Source organism: Anguilla anguilla, chromosome 7 (genome assembly GCF_013347855.1).
Source record: "Anguilla anguilla isolate fAngAng1 chromosome 7, fAngAng1.pri, whole genome shotgun sequence".
NCBI lineage: Eukaryota > Metazoa > Chordata > Actinopteri > Anguilliformes > Anguillidae > Anguilla > Anguilla anguilla.
Window position 1 is genome coordinate 29,574,553 of NC_049207.1, and position 24,481 is coordinate 29,599,033.

Consider the following 24,481-nt stretch of genomic DNA (forward strand, 5'->3'; position numbering starts at 1 on the left):
CCATTAAAAAATGTATTAAAATAAAAAGGCCACCAACTAATCACCAATCTCTGATCTAGGACACCAACTACAAAAAACAAACTACCAGGATAAAAAAGTGTTTTTATGAATGTAAATGTTTTTCACACTGGGAATAAACATTCTTGCCACAATGTTTTACTTGCACATCTAAGCCTAACTCCTCCTTTGCCATATTTCTAACTTTAGTGCCTATTTGCACTATAGGCTAAAGGTATTAGGCTACCTGGGGTTTAAAAAAACTTAGATAAGGTAGATAAGATTTTACTTCAATTTAATTCGCCCCATCTTTACCTGTAGAGGGTGCTGGGGAGGTTCTTGTGGTGCCTCCTGACGAGGTACAGGGGTGGGTGGAGGCAGTGGCTGGTAGTACAGCTGGATGGGGAGTGGGATGGCCCTCCTTTTGACTCCGACCACATGGATGTGGGCCTGACCACTTGTCTTTGAATCCTCCATTCGCTTTACCGTGTGGTTTGGGAAGATGCTCCTGAACAAGAGACAACAAACGGAAAGGCAAATCTATAACCATGTAATAACCAACAATGGTTTAGCAGCAAACTTTATTCTTTCAAACTTAATTAACTTTGATTCTCTATTAGGAGGCCAAGCAACAAGTGTGCATATTATATCTGTAATGTTTCTTCTTATTTTTCACCCCTTTACCAGGCTTAAAAACCTCATGGCATTTGGCAGGCAAATCCAGTATGCCTCTCAATATATTATGCAGGACACGCATGCAACTGACACTCTGGATTGATGCCGCAGCGCCAGCTTGCAAAACTGGCATGGATGGTATTTGGATTACGTTTGCAATCCATGATATAAATCATGGTTTTCGGGTTCCTTTTCCGCTGCCAGCCACAAGAGCTTTCCGGCCGAGGCAAATAAGCATTTTTATTTTTTCAACAGGAACAACTTGCTGCTTGCACAACCACCACCAGATGGGAAATGTGAGCACTTAAATCCAGATCTGACAGTTAACACTTCAACCGCGGGACTCATGAGCAAACTAGAACTTTAACAAGCTTTAACGAGAAAGGAGAAGAACATTCATTGGGACAGGATATGGCAGGTTATGTTACCCATAACATTTCTGTGTTGAATTTGAGAGAAATGTATAGAACTTTATGGCCACTTTGAAACTTAATAGATAGTTTTGAGCAGTCTGTAGGCTACTGTCAACTATGTTTCACTTAGGGTACAGGAGAGAGTCGGTAAAAATGCAACACATCATAAATGTAACATAGTCAATAACTTTTTTTTACATGGCTGCTGCTATAATAGCCATTTCAGGACTGATTAATGGAAAAGAAACAGCCACCTGGGTCACATGCATTTAAAATAAGCGCATACCAGATTGATCTGTAAAGTAGGCTATTTGCTTTTACCATTTGGTTTTGTGTTTTGTTTTTAATTCATGAATAGGCTATGGCCAAATTAATTAAACATTTAATTAATTTCACGTAAACTTAATATTGTTTGAACTGAAATGGTCTGTAGTCAATGAGATAAATGCCTCCTTTTTCAATGCTGTAGAACAACAAACATAACTTAATTTACAGGTCACTACATTGTACTCATGTCATATTACAGAACTTGTCAACGTCAGGTGCTTCAAGTACAATTTCAGTGCCAGGCTAAATATGTTGAGTAAATGAGCAAAATTCAAACAGTTTTGTTACATTTATACCAACTCTTCATATGTCTGCAATAAGAATACATTAATTCAGAATATAATCAAGATAAATTGCCGATAGTCATGTCTTTCCTGTCAGCATCTAGTTCCTCGTTTAGCTAACGAAAAGGTGAAATAAAAGTTTTAATTTAAATTATTCAAGTAACCAATTAGTTTTGATATACTATTGAATAGAAAATTATATTTTTCGAGGCATCTTTGAGAGAGACTGTCAGAGATGTGTGTAGACAAGAGGAAAAACCTGACACCATATTTTGAATAAAAATTTGTTGAACTTCAACTGGTTTTAGTGCCAGAGGTCAAAGAAAACATGTCTTAACATGTGCAATAATTTTAAAAAGGTAATAAATCACGTCTTTTTGTTTACATTAAGGTAGGGTCACAACTTATTAGTTAGCTAGCTGGCAGGTATTAACTATCACAAACAACCAGCAGCTATTTAGTTTTATGGCCATCTTCATTTCCCTTATGTTTCTCAAACAACTACAGAAGTTTCTTATCAGTTCCTGCTTCAGTGCTTCAGGATTAACGTTACTGACCAGTCAGCTCTCTTGGGTAAAAAAACATTCAACGCTGCTTTTACTTTCAGCCAAATATCTCTGCAGTTAGAGCAGAACTAGCGTTTGCATGCAAAACATCTTGCACCTGACTTCTCTGTTGAAGTACCCTGAGTAGTGCATGGTAATGATATGCTTGACTGTCTTGGTAATTCTCTAAAGCTTTTTAAAAAGTTTTTAAAATCTTGGTTTTAAGGACATCAAATTCAATTGGCTGTCTGCTCCGTCCCGCGCCCAGGAGGGGCCGCCTGCCCTGCCCAGACTCCAGCAGGGGCCGCCTGTCCTGCCCAGACTCCAGCAGGGGCCGCCTGTCCTGCCCAGACTCCAGCAGGGGCCACCTGCCCTGCCTAGTGTTTTCGCGCCCCCCAGTGTACCCGCATCCCCTAATGCTCCCGAGCCGTCGCTGCCCTGGCCCAGGGCCCAGGGCCCAGAGACCTTGCCCGTCCAGCAGCCCCTGGAGCTTTTCCGCAGCCACGAGGGAGGGAGTTTCCCCCTTGGGGATGGGGTCCAGTCCGTTCTCCCAACTGCTGTCTGCTCACCTGCCCCCTTGTCTGTTTGTCTGTCTGCCTGCCTGCCTGCCTGCCCGCGTGTCGGTCAGCCAGTGTGTTGGCCTGTCTGTCTGCCCCCCAGGCTGTCGGCCCATCGGCCAGTCTGTTTACCCGCCTGTCTACCTGTCTGTCTGTCAGTCTGCCTGTCTGTTGTTTTGTTTGCCCGTCTGTCAGTCTTTGAGTTCGCCCCTCTCCTTCCCTGTCTGCCGGTCTTTGGGTTGTCTGTCAGTCTTGCTGAGTGTCTCCCCACCTGCTTGTCTCTCTGTCTGCCCTTTTGTTAGGTCTCCCTGTCTTGTTCCTGGGGTTTGTGCAGTCCATTCCCTGCCTGTGTCTTGGCCCGTTCAATGCCTGTGTCTTGGCCCGTTCCCTGTCTGTGTCTTGGGCCGTTCCCTGTCTGTATCAGGCCATTTCAGTGTCTGTCTCAGTCCGTTTCAGTTTTGTCTGAGTCCACTCCAGTGTCGTCTGTGAGTCCACCTCAGTGTCGTCTGTGAGTCCAGTCCAGTGTAGTGTCTTGAGTCTGCTTTGTGTCTGTCTTAAGTCCAGTCCTGTGTCGTGTTGTCTGAGTCCGTTTAGTGTTGTGTCTGAATCAGTTTAGTGTTGTGTCTGAATCAGTTTTGTGTTGTGTCTGAATCAGTTTCTTATGTGTCAGAGTTTAGTGCAGTCCGTTCCTGTCTAGTCTGTTCTTGTCCTGTCCAGTCCAGTTCCTGTGCCCGGTCCCCTCCTAGTCCTGTTCCTGTGCCCGGTCCCCTCCTAGTCCTGTTCCTGTGCCCGGTCCCCTTCGGGTTCTGTTCCTGCGCCCGGCTTCCCTCCAGGTTCTGTTCCTGCGCCCGGCTTCCCTCCAGGTTCTGTTCCTGCGCCCGGCTTCCCTCCGGGTTCTATTCCTGCGCCTGGCTTCCCTCCGGGTTCTGTTCCTGCGCCCGTTCTGTTCCTGCGCCCGGCTCCCCTCCGGGTTGTGTTCCTGTGCCCGGTTAGCCTCCGGGTCCTGTTCCTGTGCCCGGTCCCGTCTCTGTGCTCCGCCCAGTTCCTGTGCCCGGTCCCGTCTTCGTGCTCCGTCCTGATCCTGTGCCTATCTCCGTTCCAGTCCTGTCCCGAGTCTGTTTCTGTCCAGTCCAGCCCCGAGTCCGGTCCTGTTCTGTCCCACTCCAGTCCTGTTTCTGTCCTGTCTGGCTCCTGAGTCCTGTTCCGTTCTGTCCGATTCCTGCTCAGTCTTGTTCCGTCCTGTACATCACCCCCCTCCCCAGGTCAGTCTTCTGGGACGTCAGGAGATGTCCTTTGGGGGGGGGGGGGGGGGTCAGGATTCTGCCTTTTTTTGTTTCTGTTTTTCCTTTTTGGGCGACACTTCAGTTGTGTTTCAGTTAGTTCTCCCTCATTGCTTTCCCCTTCGTTTATTTGTATTATTGTTTTCAATTATTCTATCATTGTTTTTTCTTTGCGTCTCATTTTCCCCTTTCCAGTCTGGTGTGATTGTCTATTGTGCTCACCTGTGTCTTATTAGTTGCTGGTCTATTCAAGTTCTTTGCTTCCCTGACTCGAGTGCTGGTTCCTTGTGTTTCCGGCTTACTGTGTTCGGCCCTGCCCGAGTTCTGTTCTGCATGTTTTGGATTTGTGAAATTTGGCTGTGTTTCTTTTTTCTGAGGAAGTTTTGGAGTTTTCTTTGTTTTACCCCTCATGGCCCCTTTGTTTGTTCCCAAGTTCTTTTGTAATTAAAGTCTTTGTTGTATTTTACATTTGGAGTTCTTGGTTCCCCCCCCCCCCCCCCACTCTGCATTTGGGTCCATTTCCCTGAAAATCCTGACAGTTATAAGCAACCGATAATGTTAATCTTGTTTGGACATAACTTTTAACGGGCTACATACAAACTAAGTTAGCTGCTTAGCTATTTCTTAAACGCTGGCTCCTATTACAAAACCTTGTGCACAGATTGCAAAAACTGAGTGTCATGCTAAAACAGGAAAGGGCCTTCCCTAAAATGTTACCACAAAGCTGGAAGTACACAAATCTCTATAATGTCATTGTATGCTGTAGAAGTAAGATTTCTGTTCACTGGAACTTGATAGGTTTGAACAATTAACTTCCTTCCTGCATTCTAACTTCATCTGTACACACATTCCCACACTCAAACTCTGTAACTGCTTCCCATTGTTAGAGACAAATGGCTACAAATAGAGTTTGATCATTGTTTGTAAGGATATACAATAGCCACAGATCAAAGGCAGCAGGCCATTTGGGTGTCCCCAGGAAGTCTGCTGTAATGTATATTCCTTCCTGGGAACGTTTACACATGGCAATCACCACACCTCTCAACTGAATATTTAAACCCTCACTTGTGACTGTCTCGTTGAGATTTGTACGGAACGCTTGTCGTGGCACCGTGGCGAGTCTCCCTTTGCGCATCAAAATAAAACCTTTTCAATTGGAAAGTGGTCCTCAGTGTGTTACTGCACCTTTCCCGACTTGGTTCCATGGGAGCATGTCTTAGGACCCTGGGAACATAGGACCCTGGGAGAGAACATATGTAGCTGTGGAACATAGGATCCTTTGTCATGTTCTCATTATGTGCCATATAAATATGGGGAACATAGGACCCTGGGAACATAGGAATGACCCTGGTTCCACACGGGAGAAGATTCCCAACACACTAAAGGATCAAATCCAAACCATGAAAAACAGCCCAGACCATTATTCCTCCTCCACTTTACAGTTGGCAAAATTTGGGCCAGTACAGTCGGGACACTGCATTCCGCTAAACCCAAAATTATGTTTCGCGCTACACGCTTCAGGACTTGGCCTGTTCTATGAGCTTGTGTGGCCTACCTCTGTTGTTGCTCCTGTATGTTTTCACTTCACAAAAACAGCACTTACATTTGACTGAGGCAGCTCTAGCAGGACTGAAAACTGACAAACTGACTTGCTGAAAAGATGACATCCTATGACAGTGCCACAATGAAAATCACTGAGCTCTTCAGTATGACCCATTCTAATGCCAATATTTGTCTATGCAGATTGCATGGCTGTATGCTTGATTTTATGCACTGGTTAGCAATGAGGTAGCCGAGCCCACTAATTAGAACAGATGTCCACATACTTTTGGCCATGTAGTGTATATTTAGGATTATTCGTAACACCCAATTTTTAAGGCAAATTTGACAGCCTTGTTTCATCATATGAAACAGGATGTGGAAAAATGCAATACTCTCCCTATCTCTTGCCGCACTGCACTTTTGAAAATGAATATTCTTCTGAGGCTGCTCAGTATTCCAATTAGGGATGGACCAGCTATATTTACTACTTGGGATACCAAGCAATTGAATTGAAGATAACTGAAAAGCAAAACTTGGTAAAATTCTAACATTCTGTACAAGAAAATGCATTCTTCTGCAGTAGATAACAGATAAAGACACCGCCCATAGCAAGTTGGCATAGTGTTATACTTCGGTATGAATCTCTAGACTATTTAACATACATGCACTCCAAAAAACATGTTTTCAAAGTAAAAAAAAAAATGCCAACACGCACATACAAAGCACTGTCTAAGTCATGAAGACTTACAAAATCTAGACCTGCCACTAAAAGTACTTGATATTAGGGCTGCAACTAATAACCATATTGATTGTTCTTTCGATTCATCGATTAGTTGGATTGCAGACTATTTACTCTTGTTTCTGGGAATATAAAAAAATGGAAAATTTGCAAGTATTGTTCATTGTCATGAACAATGTTTTCTTTCAAACAATTTAGATGAAAGTTATGAAACATAAACATGCAAAAGTACGCTTTAAGCATCTGTGCATAATAAAGGTTTTTATAAAGTTCATATAGTAGCATGTCTTTAACACTGTTATAATGTTCCAAGTCAGCAGTTTAAAAGGAGCTCAACTGTTCTGATGAATTATGAAGATAAAAACATAAAACACAAAGTGTTAACAGGCTTTGCTACATCAAATGGCTTCAACGCATCAATTGGTTTCAACAAACGTCCAATGTTGGACTATGAATGTGTGTTCCACTGCATTGCTATACAGAAATGCTCTGAACTAAGGTTGGCTCTCTCTTTTTAGCTGCAACCACAGGTCTACAGCTGTGTCTGTCGGTTGGTTGGTTCACAAAAAGTGTCCCACCCCGTAGCGGCCAGTTTTCGCCCCAGGAGGCTGAAATTTGGCATGGATGTTGGTCATGACCGAAGGTAGAGCTGAGTAACTTTCAAGGCCGATTGACCAAGAGGGTGCGTGGCGATAGCCGTGGCCTATCAAAAAGGCGCATAACTCCCGAATGGATTCACAGATTTGCACAAGATTTTGTGGAAAGGTTGGTCATGAGCCAAAGAAGAGGTCACGTGCTTGTGTGAGGGTGTGTGAAGGGGCGTGGCCTATCACAAAAAGGCGCATAACTCCCGAATGGATTCAAAGATTTGCACAAGATTTTGTGGAAAGGTTGGTCATGAGCCAAAGGGGTGGTCACGTGTTTGTGTGAGGGTGTGTGAAGGGGCGTGGCCTATCACAAAAAGGCGCATAACTCCCGAATGGATTCAAAGATTTGCACAAGATTTTGTGGAAAGGTTGGTCATGAGCCAAAGGGATGGTCACGTGTTTGTGTGAGGGTGTGTGAAGGGGCGTGGCCTATCACAAAAAGGCGCATAACTCCCGAATGGATTCAAAGATTTGCACAAGATTTTGTGGAAAGGTTGGTCATGAAAGAAGAGGTCACGTGTTTGCGTGAGGGTGTGTGCGTGGATGCATGCACACATGGATGCATGCGCGTGTGCGGTCGCAGCTATAGCGGATTCCCGCTTGTTCCTTAAACTTCTTAATACATTAGAGGTTTGGCTTGTTATCATTCACTTTGCCTTTTTAATTCTTCATTATCTACAAGTAGTTTGTTTTAGTGGCCACGTGTCCACACTTTCACCAATTAGGAGCCTATTTAATTATCCCCTGATTTAATTGGCTAACTGCTCTCTCCCTCTCTGCCTTAACCGATGTGTGTGGTGAGCGTTCTGGTGCAAAATGGCTGCTGTGCATCACCCAGGCGGGTGCTACACATTGGTGGTGGATGAAGTGAGATCCCCCATATCACTGTAAAGCACTTTGAGCATACGGAAAAGTGCTATATGAATGCAATGATTCATTCATTCATTCATTCATACTTCTCTTACGTCAATTGTTTGCAATAAACTACAATGTGAATATGGGAGTTTTATTCTTCGTGGCATGCATAGCTATTTCACACAATGTGGTTTAGGGTACACAATCCCACTAAACATGAAAGCAAGAAAAATCAACAACTTTTTTAATTCTGGGATTGCAGTTGTGGATAGAATGAAAACCAGCATATGCCATGGTACCTATTTTGGACTGAGTTTAAGAAAGATTTAACAGTGAACAGTTGCTGATCTAAGGGTCAAATACTGATCACTATCACCACATCACTACTAAAATAAATTGACACTGGGGATGCACTAAGGAAATAAAAGGAAATATAACTGATACAATATATAATTAAAGCCGCAAGCGGTGTTGGGAGGGGTCCAAGCATTGGCACTATCGCGCCCCCTATGGAGCGATTTTAAAATGGCTTTGTCCTCATGATCATATACCTTTACCCAACATATCTACTGAATATCATGATAAGCAATGGATTGGAATATGTGTCTGACGTAGTAAAATATTGATGACTTATGGCCAATTTTGCGCTAAGAGATGCTGGCGGATGACTTGGTTGTGTCGCCATGGATGTGTCCTGGCCGCTTCCCGTAAAGGTCTTTACTATGTTGTAACACTTAGATGGCCCGGTGTGTATGTACAGCTGCAGCACTTCCATGCCGCAACTAAAAAAGGCGTCACACTAGTGTTGTCACGATACCAAAATTTTGACTTTGATATCGATACCAGGTTTAGTATCATGATAATTGATACTGAAACAATACTGATTCAATACTCGGTACCTAACGATACTGAAATTACCTTAATTGATCAAAAACGTAATGTCCACAAGGGTTGACCTCATTTTCAAATTCACGGTTTATTAAAAACCTGGTTTATTAACAACCTTTAAGTTGAAGCCTGTTCAGCATATCAATAAGCATAGGCCTATAGTGTTACAACACTAAACCATAGAAAACTATATTAAATATATTTCAAAAATTTAACAATTGTAAAGTAAATTATCTTTAAACAGGTCTTTCACTTTAAAATAGATCTAAAAACAGCATATTTCAATAACACTACAGCATCTTCCTATAATAAAATATTTACAAATTAGAACAGCTATTGCTACTGAAGTGAACCGAGTCTAAGCTTGCGCTGTATCAACCACGAAGAATGCACAAGCGCAGGTCACCTCACTTGCCAACCTTAGTTGCTACTGCCATCTAGTGAAGATTCTGACAAATTACACTTTTCATCCTCTCAATCAGTAATGCGGGAGACAGTTCCCTGGCTTTTACATTTGACACAAAACTACAGAACGTCGGAAAATTCTAATAGCGAACCGTTTATTTTTATTTTTTTAAGTACCGAAAAAGTGCTGAAGTGTCGGCGTACTGTGCCAACACTATAATCAGACACAAAACCTATACAAATCCATGGCTCAGCTTAGCAGAGAATGCACATTCAGAGCGCCTCAGAGACAGATAGAATAATAACACATAAATACACATTTCAAATAATAAATACGACATTGAGAAAAAACGAAACAAAAGACGAGATATCAAGTCGTGACCTACGCACAGAACAGCCTACCGTTTTATTTATTTAAACATTGGCAGATGAGAAAATATTTGGTTACGCTGACATATAAAACGCTATTCCAAAAGCAAAATCAGACATGATATACATCGTTAGAAAGCTTGCGTGAGCAGCGTTGTCACTGCTGTATTGGCATATTTTAGGGCTAATGTCGAGTTTATCTTGTTGCTACGAAATATTACATAAAAGTACATTACAGGCATTTGGCAGATGCTCTTATCCAGAGCGATGTGCAACAAAGTGTATAATCATAATCAGGAACAAGTGTGTCGAAAACCCTAGAGAGAAGTACAGTTCCAAGTGCAGGGAACAACCGCATAGTTCAACTTGGACCCTGTAGGTTAAACTGATTAACACTAACACAAACAACAACAGCAAAAACGCAGTCTATGCAAAAATACGAGCAATAGTTAAGATGAGTGCATTAACTAAGTCACCCACGAAACAGCTACCTAGTTACAACCCTAAACTTAGTCAATTTAGAGATTAAATTGAGAATACGATTTCTCTAAGCATAACGACGGATTTAAAGACTAAACAAACTCATCCGATATTGTCTTCAAATGGATCCATGTCAAAGAAAAGTAATGATTCATCCTCTCAAAGCTTTACCGCAGCGTATTATTTATTTAGACATTGGCAGAGTACAGCATAAATTGCGTCTTTTGTTTATATTCAATATTAGTAATTGCAGCGAGAAACTGCAGCTGTAAACACAAGATAGTGTGTTATGTTATGGTAGCAACGGAACGAAACGGACTATATGTATTACCGTCATTGTTTCATTATACGAGCGTGTTTTCGCGCGTTTGCACAGAAACTCAAAACCTATCAATAAAATGGTTTAGCTATTTCTCAGCATAATGACAGATTCAAAGACTAAACGAACTCACCCGATACTGTCTTCAAATGGATCCATGCTCAAGAAAAGTAATTATACATCCTCTCAAAAAGCTTTTACTAACAAACTTTTGGTAGCCTAGCATGCACTCTGGCTGGCACTGTCTTCCATTGCTTCCTCGACGCTCAGACCCTCCCCTCACTGCTAAAAACTAGACCCTACGGTGTCGGATTACTTGCGTCGTCATGGATGTCGCTTGCCGTAAAGAAGTTTACTAGATGTCGTAACACTTTAGATGTGGAGCTCCAGCTCTTCCGCACCCCACCTAATAAAAAAGTCCAAATGGCGGGCAAACAATATGGCGGACATAGTTGTAGAGCACATTCAGATGCATCAGTCGATGACGTTTTGTGTTGATCTGACTTACGGTGTGGGAGTTATGACCTTTTAAACATGACCCTTTGTTATAGCGCCACCATGTGGCCGACATAGGTGATTTGTAGTGCCTGAGTAGTAGGGGGCCATAGGAACCGACCTACCAAATTTGGATGGTCTACGCCTTATGGTTGCTGAGCCCCAGACATTTTAGCGAAGAAAACTTCCACGCCCCAACTAAAAAGTCAAAATGGCGGGCAAACAATATGGCGGACATAGGTGGTGCCAATGGCAAAGTTGTAGAGCACGTTCAGATGCATAGGTCCATGAAGTTTTGTGTTGATCCTTTTACGCATTACCCTTTGTTATACCGCCACCATCTGGCTGACATAGGTGATTTTTAGTGCCTGAGTAGTGGGGGGCCATAGAAACCCACCTGCCAAATTTGGTTGCTGTAGGACTTATGGTTGCTGAGCCTCAGACACTTTTAGCGGAGAAAAATAAGAATAATAATAATCCTAACAAATACAATAGGGTCCCACCAGCTTCGCTGCTTGGACCCCTAAATATCTAGACAGTTTTTCTATTAATGGAATGGTGCATCAGTAGGGAGAGACAGCAATTGCAATGCAATTCAACCACAAAAGATTTTGAAATGAAACTCAAGCACGAAAGCTGAACTCGCTTAATTTGTGAGTAACACTTGTTGAAAATTAGGCAATGACTCACTTGAAAACTTGAATGTGTTTTCATTCTCTCTATGAAGTAATGTAGTGACTACGCAGTCAACGTGCAAGACCTGTGTTTTATCTAGATTGGCAACATTTTGGTGTATTACGCTCTAGATAAAACACAATTTTCGAACACAGCCCTACTAAACGTTTAAAAAAGTAGACAACTAACTGATAATGAAATTCGTTGCCAGCTCATTTTTATTGCCGGTTTTGTTAATGTCATCGATTAGTTGTTGCAGCCCAACTCGATATCCAAATGAGTTAAAATGAACAATATTGTCTAAGCTCACACAAATTAAACATGCTGTATTCCAAAGCAATGCTGCTAACCAATGTTTCCTAATTTGACAGGCATCCAATGAGTCTTCATTTACAAAATAATCAGCAATCTCCATCAATTTCAGCTGCCGAGCTCTGATGCTCTTGACAGAAAGTAGACTACAGCAAGTCCATTCAGTCTCTCCTGTCCAATGCAGCTCATCAGGTAGTTCTTGATTAATTTGAAAAATGATTCATTAATTTAAACAGTACTCTGCTGTTGCTACTGTGACAGGCAATGTCATAACTGCAGTAGCCTACACTTCTCACTATTAAACCACGGCTAGGAAGGTTGTTGATATACCCATGGTGAGACTTTTTGACATGGTTGAGTGGTGGGTTTGGTGATTGCTGTCAAAAAGCCGTCCAACTCTGGCAACTTGTCTACCCATCTCTCCTGGTCCGTTTTCTCTTGAGCACCACCTTTTGTGTTTATAAGGTTTATAAGGCATTTTTATATGTGCATAGTTGTAGCTAGAACTCCTCTTTGCTCTCTTCCTCAGCTATCAAGGTTAAGTCTGACATGATGCCAGACTATTGTACAAAGATACACTATTGAACAAAGATAAAGATGCATATTAACCATGACTGAGATGAGTTTGCTTATGGAATGATATATCAAAGAGACGGCACCAGTGTAATTACCATATTCTCTGATGTTTAACAAGTCTCAAATGCAGTTTAGGTCTTGTGCATAAACATAGGTACTTTCTGTCCACGTACTGCTAGTTATGAAAGTGTTTTGTCCTCTTTTTATATGGAAGTTTTTTTAATGGGGTGTTGTAGACACAACAGACATACTAATTGTTTGTATGCCCCTGGAGAATAGGACTAGCCAACATTTATTTAGAAACAGTGTTTGCAGGTAACGTTAACTACAGTAGACTAATAAAAAAAAAAAGGTAGTTAAACAGTAAAAACGCCATAATGGTCAGCTGTTGCCACTTAAGAAAATCAATAAATCTGCCGTCACTAAATGCATATGGCTCCCCGTTTGTAATCTTTGCTAAACATATGCATTGAACATTCTGAAATAATTTGAATGTCAATTGTAGTAGCCTTCTAAATAAAAGCCAGGTTGTAAGCTACTAATGGCTTGGCAATTTTCAGTCAACAGATTCCACAGGAGTTCGAATGATGTTGAGTTTTGTGAATTTATTAAAAGTAAAAATTGTCTAGATCCAAAGCAGATAACAAAAATATTCAAAAAGTACATACAAGAATAATGGCTCCAACATCAATACTGCATAATGGAATGAAGTTATAACGGCTACTTGGCCAGGGCCAGGAACGACTTTGCAATAAAAAGATGTTCTTTAATGGCATCATTTGCTTGTGCTTTTAAAGAAGGTAGCCCAGTAAGCAATAGCCTAAATATAAATGGAATCTGGACATATATAAATAGAATCTAGACATATGAAGGGGTGGAAATCTATGTTCAGGTCTGGCAATATCCCAGCCGGCTAGAAAACTTTCACACTGCAACCAAATCTAGCCGGTGAACCAAACGTCTAGATGGTAACATAACATAACATAGTCATTACGTTTGGTGACAGACGGGCTAGATTTGGTTGAAATATGATTTTTTTTGTAGCCGGCCAGGACATAGGCAGGCTACATCAGGGTTAAACATCAGCAAATTAGTGGTAAATAGAGCTAACCTAGTTGGTTTATGTCAAAACTTCTGTCAACGTAGATTTCTATCCCTTTAGACGTTTAGATACAATCTCTATTCTTATGCTCATTGGGTGACTAATGATACTCATCAGTAGTCATGAAACAATACTATGTGGAGTTTGCAAATAAAATTATCGAGAATGGATTCCAGGAAAATAAAACTCAGTTCCCACAAGGATCATACGGTTGCAAAAGCAATAGTTGTAAAGTAATAGGTAATTATTAGTTAGCAAATAAGCTTGCATAACAAATTACTGATTTGCCTGAGCCTTAGGTAGGATTCGATCCCAGACCTTGAAGGTCCCATAGGCAATTGGGATTTTTGAGTGTGTATGCCATGTTTTGCTTGGCTGGTGTAGCTAAATGTTCAATGGGGATATGGACTGTTTGTGGGCCTAAAGCATTTGTGATCATGCAATGGGCAGATTGAGGAGAAAACGGAAGAGGAAGAAGATTTTAAAAAAAGCAAAATTCCCTAAGTTTGGGACTTTATTGTGCGGACTTGTGACATTGTTTCTGAATTCTGTATGTTGACATGAGGTCAGAAGTTAATGTAATGTATGTTTTTAAGGGCTGAGAGTCTGTGGTCATTGTAGTTATTTCTGAAGGTAGCCCTGAAAAGTGCCATACGCTCTGTGCTGTATAGGTATGGGGCATGCTGCCGCGCCAAGGTGAAACTCATTTGTGACGCCTAGGTACCTTCCAAGACAGCTGTGCGTAAAACCACACATGCTGTTTATGGTGTTGTCACACTTTTTAGTACATTCTGGCTTGACAGACAATTATTTTACCCAGTAGGTGACAGTATAAGCTTTACATCGATGTATGACAAGTCTAATATTGGTTTTATAGTCCAGTATAACATAAGTTTTGTCTCAGCCTCTGATAGTAAAAGACATGCATCCGAGGAGAAGTAATTATTGTTTTCCGTAATTTCTTGGAAAATATTACTGAGAACTGCGCATGGCTAAGGCATATGCTGCTGATAGACCGAGCTGATATCCTTTTTTGGAGTAAGTCACTGATAGGATTTCATCCTCGATATGGAAGTATTACTGAAAAAAATATTCCACTTACGTACGTTATTTTTTAACCCTCTGGGGTCGGGAGCTCCGCCAGCGGAGCTCGACAAGATGGAATGAACTTTCGTTTCTATTTGGATGATTAACTTCACGAGCTGTTATCATACAGATGCAACAAAAACATTGACAGAAACCTTAGAATCGCGGCTTTCCAATGCGCCCATTGGTAAATAATATGAATTGTTTTAAAAGTTTTAAATTTGATGAATTAGACCATGTATGCTTCGTTAGTCCTTACTCATTACTATGTGGATTTCGCTCAGCAGGAAGTCCGCCCAAATCGCATTCACATGTTAACAACATTATAATTACTCTCCATAGAAGGGGACTAGGGGAGGGGCGATGCGAGATCCATGTGAGAAATGCCAAGCCTGTGAAAGCGGGATAGAATGTCAAAGCATATAGCTTTTGAGGTAAACATTTTGTTTAATTTTGGAAAATGGCACGGATGACTGGACTTGACGTGCTTCATGCCTTGTTGGAGAGCGATGATGAACAACTCATCAGGTCCGGTCCGCCCGGACACTGATGAAGAGCGGTGTCATTTCAAACAGCGAACTGATCCAGCTGAGGATCAACTTCATGAGTAAGTATACTTCTTATGATCATATTGGTAAATGTGTACTGTATTGCAACGTATCTCTGTGTTTGTAGGAATATCCAGCAATATGCGCGTTTGTAAATTCCCACTCTACAAACTATTCAAACTATTGCATCTTAAAATTATAGGCTATAGGCTCTCTGCGTCTGGTTGTGTTAGAAGTAGCAGGTAGACTATATTTTTTTCGATCATATTGGGAAATAGCAATAAAATAACCCTTTGGCTAAACAGACCTAGCCTACTTCAGATTGAGGCATTGTTATTGATGAGTTGGGTGTAGTTGAGTTGGAATATCAATGTTTATTTAGTTTAGCTAATGTTGTTTCGTTGATACCTAACATTATTTGTAAATGCGTGCTGTATACATTCTCTGTGTGTTTGTAAGAATATTCACTAATATGCGCGCTTGTAAATTCCCACACTACGAACGATTCTAACCATTGCATCTCAAAATTATAGGCCACCTCTCTGCGTCTGGTTGTGTTTGTTTGGTTCTTTGTTTGTATATGATGTCACATTTCCTAAGTTTTGTTTTCATTAGTTAGTGGTTTGTCCCTTTTTTGTAAAGCACATTTAATTTTCACCTGTTGAAAAAAAATGTGCTATATAAATAAAGTCTGATTTGATGTCACATTTCCTAACAATTTTGTTTTTATTATATTTACAGAGATGCTGATCAGGAAACACGGCCTTGTTCACCACTAGCTAAGAGGCCACGCAGGCGTCGCAAGAGTACACCAGTCTCATCTCATCTTCCATGCATATACATTTACTTCAACAAATGTTCCAAAATCAAAAGATGTCTTTGTTTCTATCTTCTAAATGGCTCATTGAGTCTTTGTCTTAGTGGTGGGGAGGCATGCGGCCAGGTGTGAATAGCCTACTTAGATCGCAGGTCCTCCTACCCAATGCATATTCATTACAGACAGGCCATTTGCCCTCCCATTCTCACCTGGTTTTGAAAAATAGTATTCACAACACTACCTTTTAGCAATTTATTTTATATTTCTCATTGAATTTGCTAAAATATTTTGTCATCTTTTGATACCCAAGACCTTGATGAACACATTTCAGTGATCCAAAAACTTAGATACTATTGTTTAGTGTGTTTTATTACAACATTCCTGTGCATGTTCAAAACTACTGTTTACAGTTTGTGTGTTTTTAGAGCAATTTACAATCCACATATGATTATGACCTACTTACTGCTGCCATATTATTGTAGCTGAGTTTGTGCTGAAAACAAAGATATGAAACACTTTGAAATCACTGCATATAAAGTTGATGAAATTTACACAAATGTCAGAGCATGGCACAATCACCCGTGTGCCTCATTTTACCCTCAGACCCCAGAGGGTTAAACTGAGTGTCTTTGAATAGGTTAGCTATTTTCTAATGAGGATATTTCACACTGTAGCCTAAGCATTTGTTGGTAGCTCAGTCATGTTTATGTTTCATGCACCAATTTGACGTGAAGCTGGAACATCTGCAAAAGATTTCCGATGGTGGAATATTATTTTAATGTCGTCCCATCCCCATGAAACAAAAATTACATACTGTAGAGTACAGATAGACATATGAAAGTTAATTATTACTCATTCAGTTGTGTAGCAGTGTGTCATGCTTTTGCATAATTTTTTAATTATATTGATATCAATGTGCCAATATTTAACTATCATAAGGGGTACATACATTTGTTATCATTAGTGGGCTTGCTTCCAGCAAGCCCACTCTTGACGTCTTTCATGTTTCTTATTATCTGCACTTTCCGCCAAATTTTTCTAGCTCTTACTAGTCCTACAGTTTTTGCACTACATTCAAATGTTTTACACCAAAATGACCGGCTAGTTCCAGACATTGTTGCTTGTATTCAGATTTTTTGAACTATTCAACTTTTTTTGCGGTCACTCCATAGAGGGTCACTATGGACATTTAGTGGGACATTTAGTAGGACGCATGCGCAGGTGGTCACTCACTCACTAGCCTCGCGAGCCAGTCTCTTTTTTCACTTCGTTCAACACAGACGTTTAGTAGGACGCACTTCCAATGGCACGACATTTTTAAGCACAGCTTTATCGCCTAACGTTACTTTAGCTAACCCTAACATGTTAGTGTTTCGCCTACTTTAGTTAACATAGTTAGCGCGTACGGATGCTATCCTGCACGCATGAGGAGGAGCTACGGACACACAGCTACAACCCGCGAACAGATGCTATCCTGCACGCATGAGTAGGAGCTAATAACACACAGCTACAACCACCGATACAGATGTATGGACACACGGACGCTACAACCACCGAAAGGGCACAGCTTAAGTACAATCTCTAAACAATGGGGTCTAGCCAGGAGGAAAGGCTTCATGCATGTGATAATTCACTCCTTCCCTGGTTCCTTTTCCTGGCTAGATTGACTGTTTGGATATAAAATGTCATCACTTCATCATTTTATCCTATCAGACATTTGTGTGAAACTCTGTCATAATCAGCGTATGAATTCTTGAGTTATGGCCAAAAACGTGTTTTGTGAGGTCACAGTGACCTTGACCTTTGACCACCAAAATCAAATCAGTTCATCCTTGAGTTTAAGTGGATGTTTGCACCTAAATTTTAAGGAATTCCCTCAAGGCGTTCCTGTAATATCGCGTTCACGAGAGAATGGGACGGACGTGAGGTCACAGTGACCTTGACCTTTGACCACCAAAATCTAATTAGTTCATCCTTGCGTCCAAGTGGACGTGTGTGCCAAATGTGAAGAAATTCCCTCAAGGCAAAAACGTGTTTTGTATTCCCTCAAGGAAAAAGCATGTGTTGTGAGGTCACAGTGACCTTGACCTTTGACAACCAAAAACTAATTAGTTCATCCTTGCGTCCAAGTGGACGTGTGTGCCAAATTTGAAGAAATTCCCTCAAGGCATTCCTGAGATATCGCGTTCACGAGAATCGGGACGGACGGACAACCCAAAAACATAATGCCTCCGGCCACGGCTGTGCCGTCGCGGAGGCATAAAAATGACAGAGCGTGCTCTAAAACTAGAACAAGCACAATTTGGAAGGTGGTGAGACCTTTGCGAGCAGGTAGAGTTGAAGATGAATGCGGAGGTCAAATTGTTTCCGCTGGACAGGCAGGTCTAAATTTCAACACTAATTTACCTGGACTTTCTGCCTGCCAGCCAATCAAGCTACCTTCAGTGAACTAAGCCACCTAAGTAGCAATACAGCTATTATTGATTAGGTTCCTTCATTTGGCAGCTACTTCTTGGAAGAATGAAATGTTTGCTACCTTTATGTGGTAGGAGAGGTTAGGCAGTTTAACTAGCCGAGCTAGGTAAGCTAACATTTCCTGTCGGACAGATCAGGCTGGCTAAAACTGGCTAGAACCTTGCTTGCCAATTCCAGCCAGTATCAGTGTTTTCTATAAAACCAGACTCCCAAAGAGGCCTGTATCAGGGCTAAAGTTGTCCTAACACATGCTCTGTCACAGAACTGATAGGATTAGAAGCTTATTGAACAATTAGAATAGCATGACATGAAGTTACTTTGCAAAGTCCAGTAAGAGCCCCTGTAACTAATAGCCTACAAAAATACAGTCTGTGCAGAGTATCAGAAAGCTGTGGGTGTATCATAGTCCCAATTCGGCACTTAGCCAGATGTTTCTGATGTATGCCTGGCTTTTGACAGCAGACGTTGACTGTCAGAAAGTTCCTATTGGAAAACTTCCAGCAGATGACCGAATTGGGGCTAGGTGTATTGGGTAGCCTAATGTTAGCCTTGTTCAGCAATTTACATGTATAAAAACTATTTTTCTAACATTAGCAAATGCAAACATCTGGTAGATAGCTCACTTTAGACTACCTGGGGAACTTAGCAAAATCATCACTTCATCAGCTACCGCACTAAATGACTACTTACTGTCTCTATCAGGGTTTTCCCTAGGTTTTCAGAGGGCTTAGGCGCTCTCAGCTACATTTTGGAACAGCGTTTTTAAAAAATTTTTTTAAATATATATATGAAAACGCTTTGACCAGCGGTTTTCATCAGAAAAAGACGTTACGTGTGAACACACCCTAACTTTGTTTAGCTACCAAGCCACGTTAGATACTAACGTTAGTTCAATAGAGGTATCTTTATGTAACGTCAACTAACTAGCTGGCTAACGTTGTCATAAAATTTTTCCCGACAGTGAATACTGGATTACTTGTTTACATTTGACAGATGTGGCTTGTGGGTAAATCTATCGCTGTTTCCGTCGCAGCACTTTCGACACAAGCAATTCGAAAGCGCTTTCCTAAAATTTATTTTTACCGTGAAGAGTGCCTGACCCGCAACCGTAGTAATGTGTTAACACGACGGCACAGTTATATCGAGAAATACCATCTTTGGGGAAAAAAACACTATATTCTGTAAATGCATTTAACCTACCATGCATAAAAACATAACAATGGTAGTCAATCACCCACTTCTATTTATAATGCCATCATAGCGCGGAGTGTTTAAAACCATAAAGCCACCTCTCGGTTTTTTTTTTTGTTTTTTTGTCAGCGCATCACCGTTATTTTTACATTCATTCTGATATGTTGCCTAAATGCCTTTTTACGTTCATTCGGCTTAAGGCACTCCGCAAAATCACTTTTTTTTTTTGCACCTAAGCCTTTCTATGGTAGGGAAAACCCTGTATTTTTTGATGTATGTAGTTAAAAAAAAAAATTAATTTTTTAAAATTATGTAAATGTCATCTTTTTTTCATCTGTATGCCCTTCCATGCCTAGATTATTACAATACAGGCAGGACTGGCTTGATTCATTATGTGCATTGAGTTACCACTCTCAGGAATATTACCAGCAGGTGGTCTGAGCTACCTACACCTGTCCAGGGTTTCCCCCAAAGCTTTATAGGAGAGGCGGTATGCCTCCCCTAACAGTAAGGAAAAAAAACACAAACAGGCACTGGCTGCATTCCATTACAAAAGTTTATTTTATTTTATGACACAATATCAAACCCCTGGTATTATCACTTTTGTTACCATCACTAGTCTGATTTTTGCAATGGCTATGTTTAATAATCCAGGCATTAAAAGATTGACTAGAGTAAGACCAGCATTAGTCTGTGATTGCTTGGTCTGTTTGTCTGCCCTGACAGTTTTTTATTTTATTTTTCTATCCTTCTATCCCTTCTCTAACATTTATTTTGCCTTTGCTCCTTGTTTATTTAGTTCATTATTATTTTGTTACATCCCTCCCTCAAGGAGGCTTTGTCATGTTTTTATTTTTGAAATTATAATTGCAATTAAAAAAAAGAAGAAAAAAGAAAACAAAGCTGACCTCCCAAGAGGTGGTGGTTGGGAAAACAAATACATATTTTATTAGTGTTCTCAAGATTATAGGTAGCCTTGACAGCTGCCATCTGGGTAGCCTGCACCTCCCTACCCTTTTCACTCTCTACCCCACCCCACTCTAAGTCCCTAGTTTGAATACTCCTGTGCTACCCCAAGCATATGCAGGTCCAGCGCAGCAGTGCCCCTCCAGTTCAGGTACAGTCCATCACACATGTACTGGTCACACATGTACAAGTCACCCCAGTCCCAAAAGGAGTCCCAGTGCCCCATAAACCAGTACAGCTCTCTTTCCTACACCAGATTTGTAGCCATGTGTTTAACCACCAAAAAAGCTTTACTTCTCTCTGCTCGTGTTATCAGTAGAATTCCAGAGAATACTACTGTGGAGGTTCTGCTCCTAATCTTTTCCATTATCTCCACACATTCGCCCTGAAAAACCTAAAACCTACCCTTACTACCTATGTCACTGGCCCCTACATGAACTACTGGATCCCTCCCTGCTCTGCCCAGGAGCTTGTCCGAATGCTACCGGAGCATAAACTATGAATATAAACTAATCTGTTGGTATTGTAAATGGTACAAGTGCCTTTATTTAAGCCATTTTCCAAGTCTATGTGATGCTTACACGCGTAAGATATACACAGCCTTAAATAGAACACTGCCCAAATGGGCAAGGATTAGCCTGTTTTTGCCTCTGTGTGAAGGGGTTAAGGAACATAATCTGTATGTGCCTTAATGCCCAGATTACTACATTACAGGCAGGACTGGCTAGATTTTAAATGCAACGAGCTACCACTGTCAGGTATATTATCAACAGGTAGCCAGTGCCATCTACACGCAGGTCTTACACGCAGCGCTACCCTAAATTACCCAGCACCTCCGCGAACGTTAGGAGAAAAACTCAAAAATAGGTGCTCGGTAGCAAACAGATGTACAATAAAATTCACAATGCAACACCATCTTTTAAATAGACTTAATTTTGTTACCAATCACTAGCCTAATAACTGCAATATAAGCATACCATCACACGTGATTACAATGTTAAGAACAGGATGTTTGGTCAATCCTTCCCCCCCTCCACTCACCGCACTTTTAAATGAGCCATCAAACTTCTTTGGTTGAAATTGTAAATAATTAAAACTGTGAAGGCAAACAAAAAATATTTTCCCTGACAGACAGACCTTAAACTAAAGATGTTCCAATCCGATCCTTGTATCAGTATCTACTACGACATGCGCAATCTGAATCCAATTCTCCCCGACACTACAACACTTATATGCATATTAATTCCCAACAGTAGCAAAGCTTCGCCTATGTACTTTCTTTCTATGTCTGTACTCTGATAACACCAACAGGCTGTTTATGAAACAAGTTAGCTATGATGTCTGATGTGTGGAATTTTTACAAAGCGGAATTCAAAAGCAGCCCTACGGCATGCAACATTTACGATACCAGTGTTTCAAGAGGCGGCATTAGCACAGCTTCTTAATACAACAAATTAATAAAGCATCTGAAGACACTCTGACAAAGTCAAATATCCATTTAAAATAATTATTTATTTTCTGTATAATTTGTTTATGTTAACTACCCAGGGACTGTTAGACTGATTTTGAGCCAAGCTAGGTGTTATTGTGTTGTGTGTAGCCTAGTTGTTGAATAATTTAAAAAAGACAAATAACAAAAAATATCAGAAAATGGATCGGTATCAGCCAACACTGAATGTGACAATACCCGGATTGGATTGGGAGACAAATAACCTAGATTGGTACATCCCTACCTTAAACACTTGTAGAATCCAGAGGAAGTGAGAATCCCGCCACGTGCCATTCTGCTGCAGGTGGACAGGTACTCAGAGTACATTTCTGACCGGGAGACAGAGCTGTCACTATGAACTTCAAAGTGCGCATTTAGCCTGGGGGAACAAGCGTTGGCAGTTTTGAACCTAATTTAGGTACAATTTCCATCGCACACCAAAATACTGGAACTTTTCTCTTTTCTCTGTTAGTACAGATGAGGGACTGGGCAAGCATAAAAACAAATTCAAAAAGGGAAAACTACAAAAATCAACTGGCTTTTGACCTTAAATGTATCTAAATAGCAATAAAATGACAAATCTTTGCACAGTACCTTCACATCATAAGCGTTTTATATTAAGGTCAACAGCATGTGATGTAGAGGCAACTACCCTTACTAGAACCTTCGCCATGTTAAATCCACTCAACTGTTTCCCTAAAAACAAGTGCTCAAACAATTTAGTGATTCAGTGCAATTTACTGGTCAGTGAGTCAAAAAACATCTCCAGGTGTGTGCTACACAATATTATGCAAACTTGTAAACATGCACGCACATACACAATTGTATGTGCAATAACTGCTTACATTTGTGTCTGTATGTGGATGTATGTATATATACAGTTAAATGATAAAATATTGGGACAGTGACAATTGTTATTTTGGCTCTGAACTCCAGCACATTGAATTTTTTTTTTTTTGGGCTTTTCAGCTTTATTGGACAGGACAGTGTAGAGAGAAAGGAAGAACAGGGAAGAGAGAGGGAGAGACGTGCGACAAAGGTCGTGCGGTCGGATTTGAACCACCAACATCGCGGCTCGCAACGAGCATGTGGGCAGTGCTCTACAGGCTACGCCACAAGACACCCCCAGCACATTGAATTTGACATAAATCAGTGAATATGAGATTAAATTGCAGACCAAACGTTTTAATTTGAGTGTATATGCACTGTGTAGAAATTACAGCCAATTTATATACACACACACACACACACACACACACAGTGGGCTCCAGAATTATTGGCACCCTTGATAAATATGCACAAAAAAACACAACAAAAAAAATGCTAAACTAAAGCTTTATTGTCCAATATGTGTAAACTAGTGTGCTTGATTAATGACTCATTGGAATCAACCAAAGTCTTACATTTTTTAAATAAAAAAAATATTTCCCCATTGGCACCCGTGTGAAAACAACCCCTGGCTAAAATGACAGCCATGAGTCTTTTCCTATAATTTGTGATAAGGTTAGAGAACACATTTGGAGGGATTTTTGATCATTGCTGCATGTAGAACTTTTCAGAATCATTGATATCTTTGGGTTTGCGCTTATGGACCCCCCCCCTCTTCAGTTCAGACCACAGGTTTTTGATGGAATTTAAGTCTGGAGACTAAGATGGCGATTGGAAAGCATGGATGTTGATTTCACTTAAGCATTTCTGTTTAGATTTTGATGTATGCTTGGAGTCATTGTCCTGCTGGACAATCTACTTATGACCAAGTCTTAGCTTCTTAGCAGAGACAACCAAATTTTCTGCCAGAATTTCTGGGTACTTTGTTGAATTCACTGTGCCATTGATCTAAAATAGTGCCCTGGGATCACTGCCAGCAAAACATTTCCTAAATATCAATGACCCACCTCCATATTTGATTGTAGGTAATTAGGTGCTTCTCCTGTATGCATTTCTCTTTTGTCGCCAAACACGTCGATGGTGTGTATTGCCAAAACGTTTTTTTGGTCTCATCTGACAATAGCACTCTCTTCCAGTCATAATTCCAATGAGGTCTGGCAAGCTCCAGATTCTTGGTTTTGTTTATTGTTCTCAGTAAGGGCTGTCTTCGTGCCACCCTTCCAAAGTAGTAGTTGGTATGGAGGTGCCATTTTATGTTTTTTATTTTAGACTTGTTGACCGCAAGAAACAAACCAATCTCTGCAATTCTTAAACAGTGATCCTTGGGTTATTAATGGCCTCCCTCACCATCTTCCTCACCATCCGTGGGGACACCATGAACTTGCTTCCTCTTCCTGGCAAATTTGCAACCATTCCATATGTTTTACACCTTTTTATTACTGCCATTACAGTGCTAAGTGGTATGTTTAACCGTTTATGTCTCTTTTTTGTACCCATTACCAGACTTGTGATGGTAAATTACCATCGGTCTCTTCTGAA

The 24,481-nt window shown here is 40.8% G+C and overlaps 1 protein-coding gene across 1 annotated transcript in view; it reads right to left on the bottom strand.

Moving 5' to 3' along the window:
* Nucleotides 1-24,481, bottom strand: part of arid2 (AT rich interactive domain 2 (ARID, RFX-like)) — a 211,613-nt gene that overhangs the window by 74,692 nt on the left and 112,440 nt on the right. Inside the window, 3 exon segments of the mRNA XM_035425440.1 lie at nucleotides 313-333; nucleotides 336-505; nucleotides 22,299-22,433. Of these exon segments, the coding sequence (XP_035281331.1) occupies nucleotides 313-333; nucleotides 336-505; nucleotides 22,299-22,433 (326 nt within the window).